The following is a 21,834-nucleotide window of genomic DNA, read 5'->3' on the forward strand; positions in this document are numbered from 1 at the left end:
CTGTCCCACTGACGTAGCAACCATCTGAGTGAAATGTTAGCAGGGGAGTTTGCACAGAGGTCAGTAAAGATCTTCCAGAATATTTGAGAAAGAGGGAGAGGCATCACTGCGTGTAGCCCTATTAACTGAAGTGCATTTTACTTCCCAGCTGCACCTAGAGAATAGGAATATGGCTTCTAATGACCATTGCAAATACTTAACAAGCAACAGACCTGTACAGCATGCCCCTGCATCTCTGTGCTTTTTTGCTGTTCTGCCTAAGCTGGTTACAGGGAGAAACTGACCAACTTGATTATGTAGTACTATTATGTACAGATTAGCAAGCATTGTGACTAGAAATCAGATGAACTGGCCAGAGATGGCAGGTTCTTCATGGTTGGATTTGCATTCTGAAGGTGTCAGAGAGCCAAAATCATTATAAAATAAGTGCATAGGTCTGATCCAGACGCCATAGAAGTCAGGGAAAAAAACCCTCAACTACAATGGGTTTGTGATCAGGACCTACCTGCTCAGGATTCCAGTTCAAGCATCGAGGTCTCGTATGTTAAGTACTCTCAAGGAAAGAATAGTTAAAGCAAGGGGTGGACACTGGCCTGGATTAAGGCATAAGTACTATAGGCCCATGCCTAGGGTTTAGCTTCTAGAGTCTGCCACCTCATCAGATTTTAAGCTTTAATTTAAAAAAAAAGTTTCTATCCCTCATGGTTGCAAAGAGAAACTTGAAAATGTGACTAAAGTGTGACTGATGCAGTGATGTCTGCCTGAGTTTGTAGGGAGCCTGAAACGGTAGCTCGGAGAGGTGTAAACTGCCCTCTGTATCTCAATGAAGTGTTAACACCAAGATCCAATGCTCTTGAGTCCCACCATTCCCCCAGCAGAGGACTGTGTGTGTGCCAGAAGGAATGCAGTGCAGTGGGCCCAGCTAACACATCCATACAGAAAACTGAGGAAATTTAGAGGAGCCGCTTGTTGCCATCCATTCCTCTCCAGGCAAAAGAGGGGAACCCTGCTGCTCTCAAGGAGTGGAAGATGCCCTCCTATTGGTCCCAGTTGGGGGCAGGGCAGGCAGAGGGAGTCCCATTACTTTACCACTTCTTCTCTAGCAAGGGAGGGGGACCGTTCTTCCCTTTCTACTCCAAATAAGGGCTATGCCATAGTTTATCAGATTACATTAATCCAGTCATAAATTGAAATAATCTCTGAAAGGGGGACTGGTCTAGCCAAACATACGTATATCATGGGCAGTTCAGTTAGAAGTGTGCACTGAGCATACATGTCTTTTTCTTCTTTTTGTTTTAAACTAGTTGATAATGTTCTTCATCCCCCCCACCCCCATCACCGCTGTGTTAAGTAGACGGGACAAAAATCTCTCCCTGGAGTTGTGTCAGGACGGAATCTGACCTTGATTTTATTATTTATGTAATTTTATCTGTTTTTTAAAAATATGAAGTTTGGGCTAACTAGCATGACCAAACTTCAGTTACTTATAAGAATTTGGTTAATTTGATTTCATTTAACGAGCGTTTAGTGCTGTTCAACAGCAGTAGCCAGAGCCAAGAATAATGTACAGGAATTTGCTATGTAAGCAACCACCACACAGTTCTGCCAAGTCACTGTCCTTAAAATATTTCCGCCCTCGCTGGGTTTGGCAGTAAGCACACATGGAATAGTATTTTTTATAAATATTTAGTAGAAGTAAAGCTGACAGTGTTTAATTCATATTTTGTTACCGATCCTCAGACATAACAAAACAATAAATTTGTAGCCTTTATATGTTGCTTTCATCCCTAGGCCTCAGAGCACATTAGAAGAAACAGAAGTATTATTATCACCATTTTACACACGGAGAAACTGAGGTACTAAAAGGGAAGGTGACTTCCCTGTGGTCACAGAGTAAGTCTGGAGCAGAGCTGGGAATAGAACCTAATTTACCTGATTCCCAGGGTCCTAACTACTAGGTAAGGTAGCCTCCAACCCCAGCTGCCACTCCAGAGCTGTAGGCTGGTGCATTAAATATGGTAGCATCATTTTCTGGAGTTCTTAGTGAACCATGTGTGTATACAGTGTGCCGCTGCAGACAATAGGTATCACTTATTTAAAGATGTATGATTCAGATTGTAGGTGTGTCAGTCCCATGATATTAGAGAGAGAAATATGTTTTATTGGACCACCTTCTGGTGGGGACAGAGAGACAAGCTTTCGAGCCAAGAGCTTTGTGTAGTTTGAAAGCCTGTCTCTCTCACCAACAGAAGTTGCTCTAATCGAATGATATCAATGCAAGTTACATTATTCAGCCCTCGTGTGTCTGTGTGTGTGTGTGTATATATATATATAGAGAGAGAGAGAGAGAGAGAGAGAGAGAGAGAATTTAAGAGACTATTACAAGAGAAATCCGTCCATTGTGTGGCTCACAAGCTAAATGAGAGTCAACAGTCTAACACTGTTGGGAAAAAAAAAAGCAGGCATTATTCTGGGATGTATTAATAAGAGTGTTGTAAGCAAGACAGAAGTGATTCTTCCACTGTACCCTACATTGATAAGGCCACAGATGGAGTACTGTGTCCAGTTCTGGGTGCCACATTTCAGGAAAGATGTAGACAAACTGGAGAAAGTCCAGAGAAGAGCAACAAAAACGATTACAGGTCTAGAAAATGTGTCCAACGAGGAAAGATTGAAAAAAATGTGTTTGTTTAGTTTGGAGAAAAGGAGACTGAGGGGGGACATGATGACAGTTATCAAGTACATAAAAAGTTGTTTAAAAAAAAAAAGCAAAAAATTGTTCTCTTTAACCTCTGAGGACAGGACAGGAAGCAATGGGCTTAAATTCCACTAAGGGAGGTTGAGGTTGGACATTAGAAAAAACTTCCTAACGGTCAGGGTGGTAAGGCATCGGAACAAATTGATTAGGGAGGTTGTGGAATCTCTGTCATAGGAAGTTTTTAAAAACAGGTTAGACAAACACCTGACAGGAATGGTCTAGTTATTACATACTCCTGCCTTGAGTGCAGGGGACTGGACTAGTTGACCTACTGAGGTCCCTTCCAGTCCTACACATCTAGGATTCTATGATTGTTAGAGAGAGAAAAATCTCTGCAGACGACCTAGTCTTCTGTGTGACTAAGGATTCTTCAAGGGCAGTTTCTGATGCATACACCCACTGCTGAGGCTGAATGCATGAGCAGATTGAACTAATTTTCTCAAGATTCCTGTGATGGGATATAATGGCATCCATACACTCCTTTCTGTAATCTACTGAGCAGCACACTTTCCCTCTGTGTAATTTGGTCTTCATTATGCTCAGGTTTATGTACCTTTAACCAATTAAAAGGTACCCAGAAGAAATGCATGACAGTTGCTGTATCATCTCCAGGGATCCTAGAAATCTATTTGCCATGGAATAATGTAGAATTTTCATTTTTACAGAGAACCTTTAGTTGTTTTTTTTTTTTATAGGGGCTTGGACTGTCAGCCCTGGTTTGGTTAATAGAGAGCGAGCCGCATAACAGAGGCGGGGAGAAATGGGGTTCTACTGTATATCAATAAAACATTGTGTTCAACTGATACCTCTATACACAGTGTGGCTAGGTAAACTAAAATTCAGCATTTCATTTTAATCGCAGAAAAACACTGATGTTTAGGGTTTATTGGGTTTGTTTGTTTTTTAAAAATCACATCAAACTAGAATCCCTGCTCATCTCTATCACTGTGGAGTTCAGAGCACTGTTAAGGAAGAGTTAATAAATTAACCTTCAGGATGCAGCACACAACTTATCTTTTTATTTTAGCAATTGCTTGATGTTGGACTAAACTTGTGGAGGATGATTTATACAGGTGGGGCTGTAATTATTGCTTTGGGGACAAGACCCCATGCTGCAGTCTCTCACTGACAGAAGGAGTCCTGTCAGCTTCAGAAGGAGCAAGATTGGGATCCTAAAATGACAGCAAAGTGACTGTTGCAGACATCAGCAATTTTGTTTTGATTGGTGCACCAGAAAATGTGCTTTACAGGAACCATGGACTTCAGGTTCATTTTTATTTTACCTTTGTAATTTATGAATGCTGCGGCTCATAGGGATTACTTCCATATGCTGACAAGCACTTCTATACCCTAAATATTTAATTTTGAGAAATTCCTCTTTGAAGTTACAGGACCAAATTCAATCACTAGTACAAGTTCCAATGACAAGTTAATGGCAGCTATGTCCACTTAGTCATAGGATGAAGTGATTCTGTAGGGCTCTTCTCTTCTTTCACCTGGAAGGGACAAATAGATATAACATGAGTTTGCATTTAATCATGTATTCTTATTTAGTAAATATTTTGCTAAGTGAGATGCAATATTATAACTTTAGCCCTCTTAAGAAAATCTCCAGGGCTAATGTCTAGCTTTAACCTTAGCAGTATTGCCAACCCCACATATTCAGAAATCAAGCCCCCACCCCCAAATCACAAGATTTAAAATATATGCAAAATTGGGTTTCTTTTGATTTCCCTTCTGGTTTTTGAGCAGTTAGGTGACATATGAATCAGGATTTCAAGCTTTCCTCTACAATCATGAGGGATGGAAACATCTTGTTTGTTTGCTTGTTTTAAATGAAAGCAGAGATTCTCATGTATCCAAAGTCCCAGTTCCTTGAGTCACATAAGAAAAACACCAAATATTGACAAACTCCAACAATAAAGCCACAAGAGCTGGCACTACTCACTTACTAACATATCAATTGGTCTTCAATACACATTTTAAGGGGCTGTTTATCAAGTTACTAGATCAAATCCTGCCCTGATTCCAGTCAATGGCAAAATTGCAATGCATTTCAATAGGTACGGGGTAAGGTCTCAAGCTGGCTGCTAGGGCCATCAAAATAACAGTTAGATTTATTCCCTGTGATACAAGAACTGGACACTAGGGGTCTCTGTGAACTCACCAAAACAGAGACTTTCTGTTTGTCATATAGCCTAACCCTAACAGAAACAGAACTACACGTACAGAGGTATTAGGGATACTGTACCATTACTGTTTGCTGCCTAATACCATCTGCTCATCTATATAACTAAAGCAGTGGCCCTCACAGCCATTTTAAATATAAAATGTTAGTCCCAGCATGTTTATTAGGTTCTTCTTAAACCAAGGGTTCTCAACACAGACTGTCTCTCCTTTTAAGAGATGCCTTAGGGCATTTGGCATGAGAGTACTGCATGCTTCAAGAAGAAGTTATTCCCATGTTTATCATCTAGGTAGACAGTGCATTTCTTCAGCCTGAAATACCAACACATCACAGGGAAGTGGAAGCAAGGAGTTAAGATTCACCTTTGTTTCTGCATTATCAAAGAGCACTGGGGCACTCAGAGAGGCATGGTTTGCAGAAAGAGGTTTTGCACTTTGAATCAGTTAGTAAGTTGCCTATGTTCCAAATGAGGCTGCAGCATAACCAGGCTTGCCTGCTCTCTTTAAAGACAAAGGGGTAAGGATAAGAATCTCATTGTGGGCCCTGTTTAGCCCTCCCTGCTTCATTCATTGGCCTCAATTCACTGCATCTGACACAGAGTTAATGCAAATTCTACCCCTCTGCACTAGCAGGAGCATATCAACCTGGAGGTTCTTTGTCAGGGGAGATCTAACCTGCATAGCATTCAATCCAGCAGATGCACTAAATCAGCCCTGGTATGCTCCCTCCTTGGCCAGCATTGCTCATTGTTGGGGTCATACTAATTAGCGCTGCACGTTCCCTATTACATCAGGGTTTGTGAACACGGCACACCTTGCTGGTGTTGTGACCCTAACCCAAGGTGTCAAAGAGGGCTCTCAGGCACTGGCAAAACGTGAATTATTCACAGCCACTATATAATGAAACAAACATCTGTCCCTTAGTTTAAATCACTAAAGTAATGGCAGTCCTCAGCCATGGTCCAAAACATATAGCATGAAGGAAATGAGAAGCCATAGGCTAACAGGAGAAAGCAAAATGCAGCACCTGTTTGTTCTCAGATTACTGCTTTCTGATGTATATTACCTCTTAGAAATGTTAACAGGCTCTGTCTCTTTCATAGCAAGAACACAAAAAGTAATTGTAAGAATTATAGACCACTTAAAGGTCACACAGACTATGGGATTGGTAGTCAGACATCCTGTTCCCACCTACCTGCTGTATAAATCCTAAGTATTGTTATAAAAAAATGAAATTCCAAGTGCAAATCATTCACAAAACAAATTTTGCCTCTGAACACTTGGAAAGAAAGAAGCATAACTCAGATCAACATTGTGTCAACTAAAACCTAGTCAATCCTCATTCCTTTTTACCCTAGGGTTTATTTGTCTAACTCTATACTTTTTTTTCTGTTACACTTGTTTAGCTCAGTAGCAGATATAGCTCCAGTGGAGTTACACATTTTCTTAGGGGTTTTGGTTTGTTTGTTTGTTTCTTGATTACTACTTCACATTCTTCACTGAAGAGGTAACTCACCAGCCCTTGTTAATAGATCACAGGCAACGAGGTTGTCAGGTGCTTTCATTCCACAGCAATCCTAACAGTTTTTGTATTTGGAACATGTTTTAACTGCATCCCAGGCAGATCCACCATTATGCAATTTAGTTTCAGAAATAATGGATTTGGCACCAGTTATCAAGTATTGCAAAAGCAATATGAAATGCCCTATCAAAAGAAAGGAGTTCCAAATTCGGGAAATGTCACAGTTAAAGGCTGGAGAACTGACAGGCTTGAATCTAAGTACAAGCATTACTAGAAGCCCTTGCATCAGAAATCTTCTGACTCCTGACAGACATAATATACTAGAAACATTGATTGCGTAATTAACAGAATTATGAGTCTTCTCCCATAGACTCTCACAGTGAGCATGTGTGTACTGGTAAGAACGATGTTGATCATTAAACAGTGTTTTGTATCTGTAGCCAAAGCCACCTGATTGAAAACTACATTGAAGTAGAAGGGATGTGTGTAGTTTTCTTAGTATATCCAGCTGCTAGAAGAATCCAGTCAAAGCCTCTCCAGAGGTGAACTGCATGCTCTAGTTAATACTTATTTTATTTCTTTATGGGTATGACTGTAATTTGCTTTCTTGGTAGAGGAAAGAGTCCTTGTATAATATTTTGGTTCCAAAGTAGCATGCCTGATGATAGGTTCATCCAAGGAGGAGTTTCACCCCTATGGTGTCTTTATATTGCATAATGTGGTGAGACTACTCTTCTGGGATGGGAATTCAGCCAACAGCTGGGGGTGTGGGTGTAACTCCACCCTCCTCCACTCCGCCCCCCCCCCTGCTTAAGTAGCTCCTCCCATTTCTAAGGTGGTTTGCTTGCAAGTTAGAGTAGAGGCAATACCTATAGTGTTTAGTGCTGAATTTAGGTAGTATTACACTTTTCTGGTGGATTTTTTTTATGGGGGTTGGTGACTACTTGCTATGAACAGCACAGAGACAGAATGAAAGGTGGGAGGCACGGTTATTCCAGCAGTTCGTGTTTGGGATGGTTCTTTTCAAAGTGTTGCTGCTGTTTCCCATGCAAAGGTCAGTAGCTACTGAACTGTATTTCTCTTTTGAAATCGATATGAGAGTAACAGCTGAGCTGGAAAAGGGGCCCCGGGGAGGACAGCTTCCTGAGCAAGCATTTGATGTTTGTTACTCTGCATAGAATAAGATACTTCAAACTGACTAGGTTAATAACAAATATTTAAGTAGCTTTTGTGCTGACTGGAATGGGTAGCAATGTAGTAGCATTCTTTTTTTGGAAAGCTCACTGTAGTTGCTAAAGCTTTTGGAAAGGGGTTATGTGTACTGGATGTAGAAACTATGATTAAAATAATGACGTATTTTTCCACTTGTGTATGGCTCTAATCTGCCTGATTAACCACTATAGTGTCACATCATTGTTGTACATCTTCCTTGTCAGTTTGCCCATCATGGGAGTGATCTTTACAATGTGACAAATGTCTTTAAGATAATAATGCTTTGTGCTGTCAGTAGTGTAGCTGCTCTTAATCAGGAGGGTTAAATAAGTGAACTTCTTATACAAAACAAAAACCACTTAGAGTGTAGTTTTTGCGTAACTTGGCTTTTGCTACAGGTTGACCTCTGAATATAAAACAGGAATTACTTTTCCACAAGGCAGTTTTAAGTACAAAATCCCAAGCATTGACTACTAGCTGCTACTCTTGGGTAAACGAGATTTAAGAATAGATAAATCCCTACTTCAGTGCAGTCAAGACTAAAGTTGTCCTTGCTGTTATCTCTGTTGTTTACAGATGGGGGGGAAAATATGCGAGTGGCTTTATGGAAAAGTCCTATAGCATTTCAGAGAAAGTGACTTATCAGAAAAAGTAGTTCTTGTAACCATTCAATACATAACTATTTTCCTTCTATAAGCTGACTCAAAAATCTACAGAAAGGATATTCTCTCGAGCTGTATTGGGCGGCTATTTGATGGTTAAACACACTAACCCAAATTACATAGATTTTTAGAGTAACTTTGATAGAAGCCTATTGAAATGCTGTAAACCTAGTTCTATGGAACTCTTGCGAAAGGGAGGTGGCTTGGACATAAACAATTCTGTAATTTTAAAATGGCAATGGCTAAGTCTAATTTTATCCTTTTTTCTGTTTTTGCAATACCACACTTGTAGATTCATAAGCTTTTGGCTTTAAAAATAAGAGTGCGCAAAAGGAACCACTCCAAACCCCAGACAGTTTTTATGAAAACAAAACCTAATTCATTTGACAGGTTTCAGAGTAACAGCCGTGTTAGTCTGTATTTGCAAAAAGAAAAGGAGTACTTGTGGCACCTTAGAGACTAACCAATTTATTTGAGCATAAGCTCCTGCTGTGGAGAGTGAGTTTGTGTGGGGGGGGGCGGAGGGTGAGAAAACCTGGATTTGTGCTGGAAATGGCCCAACTTGATTATCATACACATTGTAAGGTGAGTGATCACTTTAGATAAGCTATTACCAGCAGGAGAGTGGGGTGGGAGAAGGTATTGTTTCATGGTCTCTGTGTATATAATGTCTTCTGCAGTTTCCACAGTATGCATCCGATGAAGTGAGCTGTAGCTCACGAAAGCTTATGCTCAAATAAATTGGTTAGTCTCTAAGGTGCCACAAGTACTCCTTTTCTTAATTCATTTGAGTTTCCCTGTTTCTCTCCCTGCCACTCCTCCCCCCCGCCCAAACTGCTGTGCTGTATGCCTCCGCAGGCCTCTTCAATCTTAGCTGAGCTCTGCATCAGAACAGCTTGTAACAAGGACGTACAGTCCTTAAGCCATAAAAAAGTGGCCGTTTCATGCCGAGGTCTGTAAACACAGATACACAAATTGTTTTTAGGAAAGCAACTGGTTTGGGGATATCTTCTGCAGGGAGAAGGCTCTGAATAAATTGCTAGTTAAGTATGTGCTGCAAGACCAGTTCAGTGTGTATTCAAGACTGTAAATGGCACAGTCTGCTGTAGCCCTTAATAATCAGCATGTTATTCAAATACCCCTTGTTTATTCACATCCATAAGGGAAGCTTTTCCTTAGCTTGCCTGTGCTAAAAAATACTCCCAGAAATGCCTCTTACTGAAAGTTATTTCTATGGCTTGCTTTTTGCTTCCCCCCCCCCTTTTTTTTTTTTTTTTTTTTTTTTTTTTGAATGGAGGAGCCATTCTCTAGGAGTACAAAGGGAGGGGATACCCTCGGAAGCCACTTTCTATGCTGAAGCCCAGTGTGAGCACTCTTTGTTAGAAGAACCTCAGGCTCAGAAAACTGACTTATAAAGCGGGGATATCAGTGGTTTTAATCAGTGTGTGTGTGAGGGTTCAACTGGGCAGAGTTCAGTGCCGTGACTTTTCAGCTTGTACAATGGGCCCTTCAGTAAGAGCAATGATGATTGATTGGGTTTATTAGTGAGAAACAATGAGTGCTTTCACTATTCCCTAGGTTAGTTTACCAGTGTGGGTCATCCTCCATCTTTGTCCCAAAGGTTCAGGAGAGGTTGATTGCCACAGCTACTTTCTGCAGAGGGGGGAAAAATGGTTTGTTTGTGTCAATATCTGAAGGCAAATAACCCACCATGCAGGTCACCAAGGAGGGAATGGGCCAAAGTTGAAAGGATACATTTTATCATAGCTGCCAGGAAACACTCTGGACTATAAGGTCAATGAGATAGGAACTCTTTGCCCAATGGCATGCTAAGGCTTTATTATGAGACTCAGCATTTCCTGGGTTTGGATGGGATAGAAATACATTGTGCTCCTCACAGTTGGGCGCAACCAACCTTCCGAGTGGCTGGGGGAGGGGTATGTGCCAGTGCTTCATACTTCAAAACCTGCAGAGCCAACACCTTCTAAAGTATGTAGGCATTACTGACTTTCCCAAAACAAGGTCAAGAGTGATTCGGAAGAGTAAAGACTGCAAGACCGCAGACTCCACAGGGCATTGGAAGCCTTAACTTAGTCCTATCATGCCTTGGGAAACAGGCTTTTACAGAAACAAAGCTGTACTGTATTTCAGTGCTTCCTGTTCCATGGCAGGTTGGCAATAAACGGGCAAAATAAAAACAAGGTGAGGAAAACACTTAAGCTATGTCCTTTTTGAAGAGTTTGGTTCAATGCAGCATTTTGGTGAAGGCTGGAACGGTTCTTGATCAGGTACAAATCAGCTGTCCCTTTTTATATTACATTTTCCAATAATTAAAATAAAGGTAAATGAAGGGGGCTCAAGGACAGACTGGCTTACTAAATTCATGCATCATGAATTTGCAATGCATGTGCTTTGCTCAGCTGGTATTGAGCTAGGTTCACAATTCTGCAAAAGCAACAAACCAGAAAAGGAAGCATGTTCAGTTTGCCTTGATTTTTAGCATGATTTAATAGACTGTTGATCTGCAACACCGCAAGAAGACCTATCATCAAACGAGTGAGTGACTCTGGAGCTTCGGATATTGCATTCTTGTCCTTTGCAGGGTTTGACAGTTACCTACTGAACAGAGATGGTGACAGGATTGTCACCCAAACCAAATTGATTGAACAAGCTATAGGACAAGTCCACTCTGAAAGCACTGTTGGCACTGCCAGAGTTAGCACACATAGCAGGTTCAGAACAGGTTAGTGCTAGCTGACATGGCTTTGCACTTCAAAGTGTTGATCCCTGTTGCTGCTTGTTTTCCTGGGAATGCCACTGGGAGAGGGAAACAGCTGATATTATTCTCTTCTCTGGAATGTTAGCTGACCATATTGGCAATTCTCATTTGCCTATACAATAATGAAAGGTGGGATATTTATTTTTGATAGCGGATTTATTTTCATCTTGCCTTCTCCCTAATAGCGAAGGGAGCATGAGCAGGAAGGAGAGAGATTAATAATAGTCATGGTGCCTTTTCAGGGAAAAAACGAAGGTGGTCGGATGGTGGAAATGCACTTACGTATGCATTCTACATGCACTTGTTGATGGTGTGGGCACTCCAGAGTACCACATCACCATGCTAATGTTAATAGAACATGTCATTAAGCTTGGAGACAATTCCTTAATGCTGTAACTTGACTTTTGAACATCTAACGTCACTTCTTTGTCATTGCCCAAAGACAGGCTTCATATTTTTAGGGCCATTTCTCTGCCCTTCTTAGGGTAACCAGATAGACAGTGTGGAAAAATTGGGACAGGAGGTGGGGGGGTAACAGGTGCTTATATAAGAAAAAGCCCTGAATATTGGGACTGTCCCTATAAAATCAGGACATCTGGTCACCATAGCCCTTCTCCACCTTGCTTCAATCTCAGATTTGCTGTGGAAAGTGTATAATTATAAAGAGGGCTCATCTATAACATGGATACAGGGCAACTTGACTTCGATTTGTTCTTGCTGCTGCCCTGTAAATGACCTCTCCTGCTTCAGAGGGTGGATCTCTTTACTGGTGACAGATGCCTGATATCTTGTACTTTGGCAACACTGACATAGATTGTCATGCCAGTGAAGTGTCTCCTGAACTGAATCTGAAAAAAATTGGCAAGATTAGTTTGCAGCCCATTGTCAGTGAGAGGTCACGCATCCGTGTTAAGCAAAAGTATTTTGTGCTCTGGAACTTGGAGATGATGCAGATAATTGATCTGGGGGAGTGTGGTTGGGGTGGAGGGGGGAGAGCATAGTGCAGTGTAAAAAGTCTGAGGCTTAATTCTTGTGTGAAATTTTGCTGAGACACGTATGTGGAGCCTTTCGTTTGGAAAAGTTTGGATTTTGTGTAATAGGGTGATTTTGAAAAGAGTTTTGTCAGATGTCTAAAAATACTGCTTGAATTTCAATCTCATGCAGTCTTTCACAACAGTAGTGTTCATGGTATCTTTTTGGCATGACTTCTGTAAGGTGGACTCCTGATCTAGTCAGCTATGCCCACGTGTACAGAACTAGTGGAGTACAGTCAGGGAAAGTGATCTGGCACTGGGTACCATTTGCAGTTGTGGTCTAACTCAACTCAAGGTGAACTAGACAAGAATTCCTTCTGTGCTCAAGTGAAGTGCAGAGATACTCAGTCTAATATAGGAACATGTTTCATGGCAAAAAAATTCAGTCTGATTTGCTTTCATTCATGAAAATGATAGTAAAGAGCAGTAGGCTCATGCAATTCTTCTGGCCAATTAATTTAATCAGGCAAAGTTTGAGAAACAGTTTTTGCAATGTCATTATGTTTGCACACAAGAGACAGAGTAATAAGACACTTCCTACCAGTCACTATGACTGTAAAAGCAATGTGACACAGGCTTGAATTCTGAATATGATCTTATAAGCAGGAGAGAGAGTCACTGAATTCTCAGTAAGAATCAGTACCATGGGGAAGGAATCTCCTTTATTTAACAAAAATGTGCAAAATGCCCATCAGCTGCATTTTTCTGTCTTGGGTTAGAAGCAGTTGTTTTTCTAATTATGAGTAGTGTACCAGCACCCCCCAGAGTCTGAGCCCTTTTAAAGAGCCTAGAAAATGGGAAAAATAAATGCCAGAAATTTTCTTGATTAGTGGAAAGTCTGGGTAAAAGAGGAGTCTTCCAGTATGTTCTAAATGTGGTCAGGTCAGGCTGTGTGTTTGGTTTTTTTTTTTTTTTTTTTGTTAAGATGCCTTCCTTGAGAAGCAAACTTCAGAGGTGAAGTTCCACCACTAAGAATGCCCTGGCTCCAGCTCCGTTGAGCTTCAGTCTGGAGCAGAGAGCTGAAATATTGTTGATTGAATGTATGTGATGTGGTAGGCCCTGAGACATAGCCTCTTCCTCTCAGACCCAAGTCATTTGGAGTTTTATGGAAAGCAGCTAGCACCTTGAATTTCACTTGGAGATGAATGTCAGTAATCCAGATCATAGGTATAATGTACCTGCACCACTCTGCCTCACTTGGAAACCAGGCACCTCCTGTATTTGATGAAGTTGGGTGTCATATGTTAGCCCCAGGTAGGGTGTATTGAGTTCTAATTCTCCTAGCTAACAGGTCATAAAGATATGGATCACTGTAGCAATGTCTGCATCGCAGAAAGAAAGATGGAGAAGTATTTATGGCCACTGATTAAATTTGGGAATCAAGGAGCCCAACTGTGTATGTGGAATTGTGTATACTGCTCCAAACTCTCAGCTAACTAGTCTGTGGTACAAATAAACCGCCTATTGTAAACTTTTGCTCTGAACATTTTTTAAGTTGACACCCTGCTGTAAGGCCGAACTGTGACAGGTTCGGTCACAGAGACCCCCTTGGGACTGTCCCCTGACGTGCTGGAATTACCTGAGCCTATTTTCCCTGCCAGCTTGGGACTCCAGAACCCTGCCTTGTTAAGCCAAACTCGCTAGCCTGTTGCAACACAGACTTGGGGATCTGAGCCACACTCCCAAAGCTGCAGACTTTTTAACCAAAAACTGCTCAGCAGGTCAGTTATCTCCAGCACCCAGACACCCAGTTCCCAATGAGATCCAAACACCAAATAAATTGCTTACTCTGCATAAAGCTTATACGGGGTAAACCCATAAACACTGATAGGAGGCGGGAGGGATAGCTCAGTGGTTTGAGGATTGGCCTGCTAAACCCAGGGTTGTGAGCTCAATATTTGAGGGGGCCATTTAGGGATCTGGGGCAAAAATTGGGGATTGGCCCTGCTTTGAGCAGGGGGTTTGACTAGATCTCCTGAGGTACCTTCCAACCTTGAGATTCTATGATAGAGAAAGAGAGATGCACAGCTGTCTGCTCCCCCGGGTATTAATCACTTTGGGTTTACTAATAAACAAATCCTACTTGTAATATGTAATAAAATCACTTAAGTGGTTTTAAATAATATCAGACAGAACAAAGTAAGTTACCAAGTAAAATAAAGCAAAAACATGCAAATCTAAGCCTAATACACTAAGAAACTGATTACAGATAATATCTTACTCTTAGATGTTTTAATAAGCTTCTTTCACAGACTAGACTCCTTCCTAGTCTGAGTCCAATCCTTTCCCCTGGTACAATCCTTGTTAGTTCCAGCTCAGGTGGTAACTAGGGTTTTTCTCATGACTGCCGCCTTCTTTGTTAGCTTTGGGACAAGGTGGGAATCTTTTGTTTCTCTGGATCGTCCCCCCCTGCCCAATGGAAAATGGTTCTAAATGGTTTAAGATGGGTTCCACCATTCTTCCTGGGCTGGCTTACACGAACACAGGAAGGCTTGCAAGTAAACAGAGCCATTTACAATCAATTGTCCTAGTCCATCAAGATTCTAAACAATCATTAATGGCCCACACTTTGCATAATACAATAGGACCTTAGAGTTTATATTTCTAGCTTCAGGTACAAGAATGATACATGCATACAAATAGGATGAACACTCAGTAGATTATAAGGTTTGTAATGATACCTTACAAGAGACCGTTTGCATAAAGCATACTCCAGTTACATCATATTTACACTCATAAGCATATTTCCATAAAACATTATGGAGTGCAGTGTCACAGGAACTATACTGTAATTGTACCACATGGCTCTTATGGATGACTTAAATAGTTTTTGCTGTTACCCTGTAATGGAAAGTGACCTAATGCAAGACATGGATCTGTTTTGAATGGCTGATGTAAATATCTGAAATCAAGAGCTTGCCCCTTCCCCTTCTTCAGCAGTCATCCTGTGTATATGACTAGTCATGTACTTGTGTGTGGCTGCTCTAAACTTTTTATTTCATAAAATAAGAAGCTCAGGTGAATGTTAGACCCTCCCACTTATGTTTTATTATATGGAAAACAAAAGCTGAGTGTCGGGGAAGGTTCTTTTATTTTAAGGAGCCTGTCCTTTTCTTCTGTCCTCTCCCCCTTACCCCCCCCCCCCGCCCAAGTCTTTTGCTCTCTTTCCTCTTCCATGTCTTGCATCTCCTTTACCCTGTTTTTTTCATTCTCCTTTTGTTAATCTCAAAAATTCATTGACTCATGCTAAGGAAGATGTGTAGTGTAAGACTAATTAAATAGACTTTCCTTGGCTTCAATTTTAGTGACTCTGATGTATGGTAAAGACTGTTCAGCCAGTCACCTCTTAGATCTTCTCTAAGCTGTCAGAAACATTGTGCCATACTGGAAGATGGAGAAATTGGCATAACCACAAGCGCTGTCAGAGCATTAGTACAAGTTATCTCTTTATTAGATAAAAGGCAAGTTTTCTTAGGAAAACCATTTTTAGAAGATATGAGGGTTATAGGCATTAAAGTCAACTGTAGAGCATTGTTAAGGAAATTAGTACCTTTCTGCTGCATGATAGCAAGGGTATGATCTGCAATAAACTCATTCATATTGGGAAATGTTATGGACTTGAACATTCTATTTTCTGTTTAAAACTGAACCATGGTTACAGTACATGAAGCATACTGGAATGTGTGTCCAAAACAGCTTTGTTGAAATCAACATGGAGGTAAAAACAATGGTGAAGATTAAGAATGTCTGACAAGTTTGTCCAGTTTCTTAGTGCTTCCTGAATAGCAAATATGAGGAAACTACTAAATTCTTCAATAGGCTTTCTGGGAAAAACCACTGAATTGCTTACTAGTTGTGACATTAGAATGTCTATAGACTCAGCAGTACTAGCCTTCTGTCTGTGCAGTTTTTCATTTGTTCAGTCCTTTGTGTTTAAGGGTTCTTGGTGCTCTCACACCAAAGTGGCTTTTTAAATTTTGACCCAGTTCCACTATGGCAGTTGTTTTCAGCCTTTTTTCATTTGCAGACTCCTAAAATATTTCAAATTAGAGGTGCAGACCCCTTTGGAAATCTTAGACTTAGTCTGTGGACTACCAAGTGTCCACAGACCACAGGTTGAAAATCACTGTTCTGTGGTAACAGCCACCTTTCACGGACCCCTTAGACATAGTCTGTAGACACACCCCACCCCACCCCGGTTGAAAACCCCTGCACTAGGGAAACTTCTACATCCCTAATAGAACTTTCTCTTGTCCCTTCAAAGTCACTGCATCCTCACATGCCTAAGGATTGTACCTGGAGTCAAGGCAGGCCATGCCATCCTTTGAGAGACAGTTGCATTTGGGATGTGGCAAAGGGGATGTACAGACAAGACTTTCAGATCTCACATTGTACAAGTATACAGATCAGCCACATGCTATCAAGTCTGAAACTAAATGAGTGGTGTCAAGTATTAGAGGAGTAGCCGTGTTAGTCTGGATCTGTAATAGTGGCAAAGAGTCATGTGACACCTGATAGACTAAAAGACATATCGGAGCATAAGCTTTGGTGGGTGAATACCCACTTCGTCAGATGCATGGAGTGGAAACTTCCAGAGGCAGGTATAAATATGCAAGCAAGAATCAGGCTAGGGATAATGAGGTTAGCTCAATCAGGGAGGATGAGGCCCTCTTCTAGTAGTTGAGGTGTGAACACCAAGGGAGGAAAAACTGCTTTTGTAGTTGGCTAGCCATTCACAGTCTTTGTTTAATCCTGAGCTGATAGTGTCAAATTTGCAAATGAACTGAAGCTCAGCAGTTTCTCTTTGAAGTCTGATCCTGAAGTTTTTTTGCTGCAGGATGGCTGCCTTTTAAATCTGCTATTGTGTGTTCAGGGAGGTTGAAGTGTTCTCCTACAGGTTTTTGTATATTGCCAATCCTAATATCTGATTTGTGTCCATTTATCCTCTTATGGAGGGACTGTTCAGTTTGGCTGATGTACAAAGCAGAGGGGCATTTCTGGCACATGATGGCATATATTACATTGGTGGATGTGCAGGTGAATGAACCGGTGATGGTGTGGCTGATCTGATTAGGTCCTGTGATGGTGTCACTGGTGTAGATGTGGGCAGAGTTGGCATCGAGGTTTGTTGCATGGATTGGTTCCTGAGTTAGTTACTATGGTGTGGTGTGTTGTTGCTGGTGAGAATATGCTTCAGGTTGGTGGTTTGTCTGTGGGCGAGCACTGGCTGGCCTGTCTCCCACGGCCTAAGTGAGGGATCGTTGTCCAGGATGGGTTGTAGATCACTGATGATGCGTTGGGGAGATTTTAGCTGAGGACTGTATGTGATGGCCAGTGGAGTTCTGTTGGTTTCTTTCTTGGGCTTGTCTCGCAGCAGGAGGCTTCTGGGTACATGTCTAGCTCTGTTGATCTGTTTCCTTATTTCCTCATGCGGGTATTGTAGTTTTGAGAATGCTTGGTGAAGATCTTTTTTCAGAGTAGCAGCCGTGTTAGTCTGTGTTTGCAAAAAGAAAGAGTACTTGTGGCACCTTAGAGACTTAGAGATCTTGTAGGTGTTGGTATCTTTCTGAGGGGTTGGAGCAAATGCGGTTGTACCTCAGTGGTTGGCTGTAGACAATGGATCGTGTGGTGTGTCCGGGATGGAAGCTGGAGGTATGAAGGTAGGCATAGTGGTCAGTGGGTTTTCAGTATAGGGTGGTAAGTGACCATCCCTTATTTGCCCCATGGAGTCTAGGAAGTGGACCTCCTGTGTAGCTTGGTCCAGGCTGAGGTTGATGGTGGGGTGGAAGCTGTTGAAATTGTGGTGGAATTCTTTCAGGGTTTCCTTCCCATGGGTCCAGATGATGAAGATATCATCAATGTAGCATAGGTAGAGAAGGGACGTGAGTGGACAACAGCTGAGCAAGTGGTGTTCCAGGTCAGCCATAAAAATGTTGGCGTATTGTGGGGCCATGCGGATGCCCATAGCGGTGCCACTGGTCTGGAGGTGTATATTGTCACCAAATTTGAAATAATTGTGTGTGAGGATAAAGTCACAGAGTTCGGCAACCAGTTGTGCTGTGGCATCAACCAGTTGTGCTGTTCCTGACAGCTTGTATTCCATCTGTGTGTGGGATGTTTGTGTAGAGAGCCTCTACATCCATGGCGGCTAGGATGGTGTTTTCTGGAAGATCACCAATGCATTATAGTCTTCTCAGGAAATCAGTGATGTCACTGAGATAGCTGGGAGTGCTGGTGGTATAGGGTCTGAGTAGAGAGCGGTGCTGATCCTAATTCTTGAGGTTACTGTATTGTTTTCAGCTCTCATAAGTTCAGCTGATTTAAAAGAGAATACATGAATTTTGCTTTCATGCCCGCAAAACTCCCAAACCATCTCTTTCACTTCAAGCACATATGAGAGATCACAAGACTTATCTTGCCACAAGACTCCGGGTGAAAGACTTGACTCTTAAGGGAAAAACGCTTGTGATAAGTACGCACTGGCTGAGCATTGATAAAGAGCAGAGTAAACGGGGTGTATTACTTTTCTACAAAGCATTTCAAGACTGGAGAGGAATTGTCCTGAATATTCCAAGTAGGGTTAATGGGGGGAGGAGAGCAATTCTTTCCCAAGTTGTCTTTCCTGATATTCAGTCTAGCACTGATATTCTAGACTGGGGATGAAGTGGTGGAAGCTCCATTGAGATACTTGTAGACTAGACAAAGCACTTTGAAAACTATATACCATAGGGAATGCTCATAGGAGGAGTGGACTCTTCAGCTAACTAGACAACTTAATACAGTAGATAAGTGTCATTCTCAGTTTCTACTTGGTGGTGGGTACAGAGAGATCTTTCAAGCAAAGTCTTGAATATGTTTCTACTCTTAACATGACTCCAACTCAAGTGTTACAAGCACTGAAGAGTGAAATATAAAGTAAACACATAGATGAGGTAGCAGGTGTAAGCAATTAGGAGCCTAGGAAATGCACCTAGTCCTGTCATCTCTTCCAAAATGTTTTCAGCCTCTGAGCTTGAGGAAGACCATAGGCTTCACAGGAGAGTTTCATGTCCGTTCCTTTTGCATAATCGGACTACATCATGACAAGTGAACTCTTGCAGAAGAATGCAGCACACAAATGAAACCATCCACCTTCTGAGTCATAGGGAGGTAGTGATTTAAGTCAGTTTGACAGTCTCAAAGAAGGGATCTTGCTAGTTTGGTAGTCAATAGGCATCATATACACTGCAGAAGTATTTTTCACATCACAAAATAAGTAGCCCTTAAAGATCCAGTCCACTTTTAGGTGGATACACCAAACTAGTTATTATCACATAAGAATTACATTGCTACCATTTAAACACTCTTATTATGGTGTAAAGCAGAGAGAAGCAACAAAAGCTTGTCAGACATTTTTGTGAAAAACACATTGTAAATAATATTCTGTTCTTTAAAAAGGAGCAGCTTAGTGGGTAAAGAAAAATGTTATCAGATATGATGGAAAATGTCTTCTCTTCTAATTTCTTTCCAATTGGGAAATATTAACTTTTATTTCACACCTAAAAGTAACATGTCCTCTCTGACTTGTCCTGGTTTGTGTGTCACTGTAGTCAGTCATGTCAACCTTATTGTGGGTTTCAAGTAGGTTCAGCTGACTAGCATATCAGCTGTGACTGACAGAGGTCTCAGACAATCAGCAATGTGAGATACATGCCTCTCCCTTGTGAATTGTCCATTTTTGTCCAATTAATTCTTTTTGGATTGCTATAAATTTATCCCCTCTTCCTCCCCTCGATCCCAAAACTCACCATGACTCTCCCCACTGGCTTCAGACCTTTTTGAGGTTAGAGTTCCATTAATTAAAATGATTATCCTGGACTGCTTCATGTGTAATTGAAAAATTCCCCTTGGTTAGGTCCTAGCAAGGTGAGCATTAGAACCTGCAAATAGAATTTAAAAAATATATAAAACTGAATTTATTTTCTTATATGAAAGGATTACTACATTTAGGTTTTGCTTCACTTTTTCTTTGTCATGCACTTTTTTTCCTTCAGTGTGACGTGTACAAAACAACTTTCATAGGAAAGCACTGAAAATCAACTCTTTTGACAACATTTGTTGGGTGTTTGAAAGATATATTTAGTGGTGGTTTGGAGGAGTGGCAATAACATTCTTGGTTTTCTTGGCAGGTTTCTTACAACTTACTCTATACTGTAGTACAAGTATAGTACAGTGTAAGTGGCAGTGTGACAGTGGCTCCCAAAGGGAGTGAATTTAATGGCCTTAAGGAAGGAGTCCACAGATAGCCAGAGGCCACTAGCACAGGTTTCTATGCAGTTTCAAGTAAAGATCTCTTGTTTGTCAATGCAAGACAAAGTATCTAGTTCAAAGTATCTTTTCCATACTCCTGTTGAGTGGGTTGGAGCAGAATTGGGGTCCCGAAGGATACAATGGGAAAAGGGAGCAGCACCTCCTGAGACACTGATGAAGCTACTAGAAAATCCCAAAGTCATTTCGTTATAAGTTTGAGCACCACAACTACAAAATCTTGTAATTAATAATGTGCTATATCATACTTTCTCAAGAATCTCAAAAAGCTTTACAGAGTCAATGAAGCCTATCAAATCCTCATGACACACACTAATGTTTAATATCCATTTTACAGATTATCAAACTGAGTCAGACACCAGTTAAATGACTTTCCCAAGCTGTTCGGTTTTGACCAGAAAGTCTGGTTAAAAAGGGGACCTGCCAGTGTCCAGTCAGACACACTGAATGGACACCAAAAGTCCAGTTGTAGGTGGGAGGGTATTCAACCTATGCCAGGCCCTGCTCAGTCAGGGCTGCCTCTTGCCTGCATCTGTGGGTAGGCAGGCAGCAGGTTCAGAGTCAGACTGCAGCTCCCAGCCCCACAGCAGAGGGGGACCAGCTGGGGTGGGAAGAAGGTGGAGGGCAGCAAGTGATGGGGGGTGGGGATGACAGGCAGAGCAGGAAGCGGGCCCAAGGGGAAGAGCTGGAGTGTGTGCGGGCGGGGGGTCCAGTTTTCAGAAACGTGTAACCCTAACAGCAAATTTGGGGCAATAGGAGTCAGGTTTTCTGATTCCCAGAATCCTGTTCTAACTGCTAGATATGTTCTACAGTAAGACAGGTTAGCATGGCTCAGTAAGTACCTTTTTACTGCTGTCCATGGCCTTAACACTGTTACCCAGCACAAAGGCTAACCGTGGCTAAAACCTCCTGCAAAATAGTGTTCAATAAAATTATTCATGAGTAAGAGTGACAGAATTGGGCCCTGTTGAAAATAATGGCACGGAGATAGTGCCCCAAATGGCCTGTGTGTTCATGCCAATTTCAAGAGGCAGGGAGCATCCACATAGTTCAATAAGATCTACAAATGCTTCGAACCTCTGAAAATCAGGACACAACTGGACAGTGCCATGGAACAGTTCTGTAAGATGCTGTCAAGTATTGCGCAACTCGGCATAACTTAACCACACACTGAATAAATACACTTTGAGAATGTTTTGAAGAGATGTAGCCTAATTAATCCTCTGGGGGTATAATATGTATATCACTGAGATCCAATTTAGCATCATGCGATCTTGCTTTTTGTGGCCTAAGGACTCTGCTTTAAGACAAACACATTACCATTGGTAACTAATGGATTACTTAGAAATGCAAATGTGTTCAATGAGTAGAAT

The 21,834-nt window shown here is 41.5% G+C and overlaps 1 protein-coding gene across 13 annotated transcripts in view; it reads left to right on the forward strand.

Moving 5' to 3' along the window:
- KALRN (kalirin RhoGEF kinase) overlaps window positions 1-21,834 on the forward strand; it is a 780,132-nt gene that overhangs the window by 642,231 nt on the left and 116,067 nt on the right. For 4 of the 13 annotated variants that reach the window (XM_073305149.1, XM_073305150.1, XM_073305151.1 and 1 more), the window contains exon 1: window positions 7,298-7,521. The exons of the other annotated variants lie outside the window; for them this stretch is intronic. In XM_073305149.1, coding sequence (XP_073161250.1) covers window positions 7,437-7,521 — 85 coding nt within the window. In that variant the 5' untranslated portion in view covers window positions 7,298-7,436. Of the gene's footprint in view, window positions 1-7,297; window positions 7,522-21,834 lie in introns of those variants that run through there. 13 annotated transcript variants of the gene reach the window in all.

Source organism: Lepidochelys kempii, chromosome 11 (assembly GCF_965140265.1).
Source record: "Lepidochelys kempii isolate rLepKem1 chromosome 11, rLepKem1.hap2, whole genome shotgun sequence".
Classification (NCBI taxonomy): domain Eukaryota; kingdom Metazoa; phylum Chordata; order Testudines; family Cheloniidae; genus Lepidochelys; species Lepidochelys kempii.